This window comes from Epinephelus moara, chromosome 9 (genome assembly GCF_006386435.1).
Source record: "Epinephelus moara isolate mb chromosome 9, YSFRI_EMoa_1.0, whole genome shotgun sequence".
Classification (NCBI taxonomy): Eukaryota; Metazoa; Chordata; class Actinopteri; order Perciformes; family Serranidae; genus Epinephelus; species Epinephelus moara.
This window is the reverse complement of record NC_065514.1, coordinates 36651741-36656056: the sequence shown is the minus strand read 5'-3', so window position 1 is coordinate 36656056 and position 4316 is coordinate 36651741. Positions and strand designations below refer to the sequence as shown.

The window sequence follows — 4316 nt, the reverse complement described above, 5'->3', positions numbered from 1 at the left end:
TTAGATTACGTGTTTCAAAGGCATCTGTGTATTATGTACATAACAGAGCGCAATACGAATTAAAATTGTAATTTCCAATAGTGACAAGCAATATTTATGTGCTTTACTAAATTTACACAAGCACTACGAGTGGTCGGGAGCAGGAGTAGATTTTGTTAGTAGCTACGAAAAGATCAGAGCTACTAAAATACTGATGAATGCGGACACGCACGTAAATTTCCGTCTGTGAACAGTTTACACACAAATTCCTTCTGCTCACGTTTCATGAATGAGACCCAGTTTGTGGCTAATCCCTGCAGCGTGACTTTTTAACAGCTAGTGAGTCTCATGAAATCTGTGTTTATGTTTGATCCTGAGCTGTGGCTGTGAGACCTGACGAAAAGATATTTTTCCTGTGTTACAAGGTATCTTTAATATTCTTTATTCAATTGTAGTTTTATTTTGTTCATGTGTAAAAGCTATCGGGAGGACTCCTGTTTATGTTAAATCCTGAGCTGTGGCTGTGAGACCTGATGAAAAGATATTTTTCCTGTGTTACCAGATATATGCCAATAAAGTGGCATCGGAGTCTGACAGTGACTGTCCTTATCATCTGTGAAACTACACAATGCATGTGATAGTACCAAACCGCTACAGAAGCACAAGTGATTGGGGATCAGTTTTACCCCATTATTCTTTTTTATAACTGTGGCTTGAGAGCTATGATGCTTACACCAGGGCCACACTGGACGCGGAGGAGCTGCGAATAGCCTCGAAGCGCCTCGAAGCGAAGCCAGTTTCCTTTCGCCGCCCATGTTAACCGATTGTGTCATCCACACCGCGCTGCAGCGATCGTTTCGGCGTCTGGTCTATGTTCTGCGCGAGCCGCGAGCGAATGTGTCAAGCCGGGCAGGAAGTCAAACAAAGGAACAACAACAGCATCCGGTCAATAAAACAAATTTCAAAATAAAACACCCCGTTGCGATGTATATATGTGTGTGTGTTTATTAGTCAGTGGTATCTAAACATAGCGCGAGAGAGATGAACACACACACCCACCCACTAACACACATACACACACACACACACACACACACACACACAGACAGAGAGAGAGAGAGAGAGAGAGAGAGAGAGAGAGAGAGAGAGAGAGAGAGAGAGAGAGAGAGAGAGAAAGAACACATGCAAACAGAGAGACAACAGCTGGGAGCAGAAGCGCTTGTCGACCGGCATGGAGAAATGCGCGTCTGATGTGAACGGGCTTGCGCGAGAATTTCGGTGTGCTGCGCTTCGCAGCACTTCGTTGGCAGTGTGGCCCTGGCGTTATACTACTGTAATGCACCGCTTTCTTGCACTTCAAAAAGTTCCAAACAAGACAAACTTTCAGAACAAGAGGTTCAACGAAACCACAGAAACTCACTACAACTGAACTCCTGCTCTTGCCAAAAGTGGTGTCCTGCTGACTGCCCAAAACCTACTGACTGCCTGCATACAGCATAAGAAGAGAAGGAGAAACGCTGCTGCACTTGCCTGATATCAGACAAAATTATGAGCTTATCACAAAAAGAAGTAAACATTTAAATAGAACCTTTAGAACCTTCTGAAAGTAACAAAAGGAAATGATACCAACTGGAACTTGAGTTTTACTTTCAGTTTCTTCGTAGAGCAATAAAATCAGAGTATGGCTGAAGAAAGAGGAAAACAAATCACAATGAAAAGCTGGCCGCGCTCATTGAGTCATACATTTTGGCATGCCAACATGGGCCTCTTGGTTTTGCCAGGGTTTTAAGAGCAGAGAAAAGTAAAATAAACTATGAAGTCAGGCGGGACATTAACAAGGTGAGGAAGAAAGGAGAACAAGAGCGTGCCACAGCGTGTCCAATGACTCTAACCTGTCAGATTTTCAGCCTCAGCACACCAGCCAAGTTAAAGTGCTTCACAAACACTTTTTCCTCTCTGCAGCACAAAAAATCCATACAATCAGCACAATTTCAAGTTGGACACCCAAAATTAGAGTTGAGTGATGGCCAGAAAAATGTTTTATGCAGAACATTATGATGTCACAGTAAAGATGACCTTTGACCTTTTGGATATAAATTGTCATCACTTCATCATAAAAGTATTTTGGCTCCTTCAGTTCAAGGGTAAAGGGACCTGCAGCCACACTGTACGCAAGTAAATTCATCTTTTTATTTAATTATGGTTGACTACATATACACACTGTGTTTTAGAGTAGCAGGTAGTCACACAGTAAGAAAAATAAATCATGTCTAGAAATGTCTAGCATTATGATGCATCAATAATCATTTTAAAATCGAATCGTCGCTCTCTGAATTGTAATCAAATCGAATCCTGAGGTGCCTGGAGATTCCCACCATTATTCTACAACATGAACCAGACTCAGTTGCACCATCCTTTCACCTGTCCATCTCTGCTGATCTGGACCTTCTTGTTGTCATTCCATGGGTTGAAGATGTGTTGGGTGCAGTGGAAGGGAAGACTTTCCTTGTGGATCCACTCTACACTGAAAACCCCTCCTAGTCCTATGAAGCCCCAGTCCTGGCAGCTCTCCTGACTGACAGCTGATGTCATGCGAGCATAGCCCTGTGAAAGACAAAAAAAAAAGAAAAACATTACTTCTGTTTTTGTGTTTTAAATAACCTTTTCATTAGGGATGTAACATCTTGATGAATGTATTGATTCAATGATCAGTGCTCCAAAGTCATCGATGCAAGGAGAAAACATCGATCCCTATCATTATCTTTAGAATATGACTTTATTTAAAAATTCTGTGTCACTGTGAAATAGTGCCAGGCAGATAATGGCAAGCAGCCAGGAAAAAGTTGACGAAAATAACATTATTTACTTGTGAATAAATCAGTGTGGAAATATTTGGGATTTCTGAGAAAATTAGGGTCAGCAGACAGAGAACAAACCATAAGTAAGCAATGCCATTAAGAGTTAAAATACTGAGGAAACATGACATAACCTGGCTTGCCAGCCATCTCACTCTGCTAACTTCTCATTACAGCAACACTAGCTGCTCTGTTTCAACAATGTTACGCTGAAACTAGAATTACCACCTTGCAGTTATATGCCTCATGCACCAGTCAACTTTCACTTACAGTTTATATTCATGTCTGTGAAAATATGGATGCTTTGCACCCATTGTCCCCCCACAGCACAGAAGATCCATACAAGAAGACAATCTCTCCTTGGGTGTCCGAAGGTGAACACCCAATTAGAGTGTCACCAATTCAGCATCTGATCAAATGTCTCCCCTTCTGTTCCTGATATATGATGTTGAAGAATGGTCAGGAAAAGTTTTATGCAGAACATGTCACAGTGAAGCTGACCTTTGACCTTTTGGATATAAAATTCCATCACTTCATTATTTTATCTTATTAGACATTTGTGTGAAGTTTTGTTATAATTAGGGTATGAATTCCTGAGTTACGGCCAAAAACATATTTTGTGAGATCACACTGATCTTAGTCTCGCTCACCAGACCTTTCTCAAGAAAAGAAAGGCCTGGCTGGGCCGACTCTCACTTTAAGATTGGAGAAAAAAAAACGCCCCGGCTGCTTGTATTTCTTTCAGCCAATCACAGTCGTTCTGGGCGGTGCTACAGCAATGGTGCGCTTGCAAAAATATTGCTGGGGGGAAACAGGTTTTGATGTAACACGCCCACAAAAATATCACCTACAGGACGCGAACCATGGCAGAAAAATGGCTACATCCCCGCAAGATCAAACACCACAAAAGTTAGTAAAGGACGTGTTGAAAATGGTTGAAAACTGCCACACAACCGGAGGTGGTAGGGCGAGACTTCAGCGGGTGGCTCGTTCCGCCCAATGAGAGGCTGATCTATGCAGCGAACTTCCGCCCACTCAGCTTTAGCTCTTATCCTCGCGCTCAAGCTGCTTCTGTGCGCTCGTGGAATTTCAGCTCTCAGATTTCTGCCCTGCGCTTGGATTTTTTTGTATAACAACCCTGTCAAAATCCCCAAACCACTAGGACGCCAGGTATATTGTTGACCAATGAAACGATCCCTGCCTCCTTGCGGGCGCGCTCGCTTTAGTTTTAGAGTGTCCTGTCCGGGCGGGTACTCTTTAACTGGGTTCATCCACTCCTGCCCTCCAGGGCTTTATTAAATGTTCTTCCCTTGCTTTCTTTATGACTTTTGGAATAAAGGGACTACTAATTTACATATGTGCGCCCCTATTTTTTTTTTACTATAATAGCCGCATAGAATATATATATGTATATACATATATATATATATATATGTATATACATACACACACACACACACACACACATATATATATATATAT

The 4316-nt window shown here is 42.0% G+C and overlaps 1 protein-coding gene across 1 annotated transcript in view; it reads right to left on the bottom strand.

Annotated features, from left to right (window-relative positions):
• The window catches only part of LOC126395338 (3'-5' RNA helicase YTHDC2-like), a 28352-nt gene that overhangs the window by 7165 nt on the left and 16871 nt on the right, over positions 1 to 4316 (bottom strand). The window contains exon 3 of the mRNA XM_050052743.1: positions 2401 to 2583. Within this exon, the coding sequence (XP_049908700.1) occupies positions 2401 to 2583 (183 nt within the window). The remainder of the gene's footprint in view (positions 1 to 2400; positions 2584 to 4316) is intronic.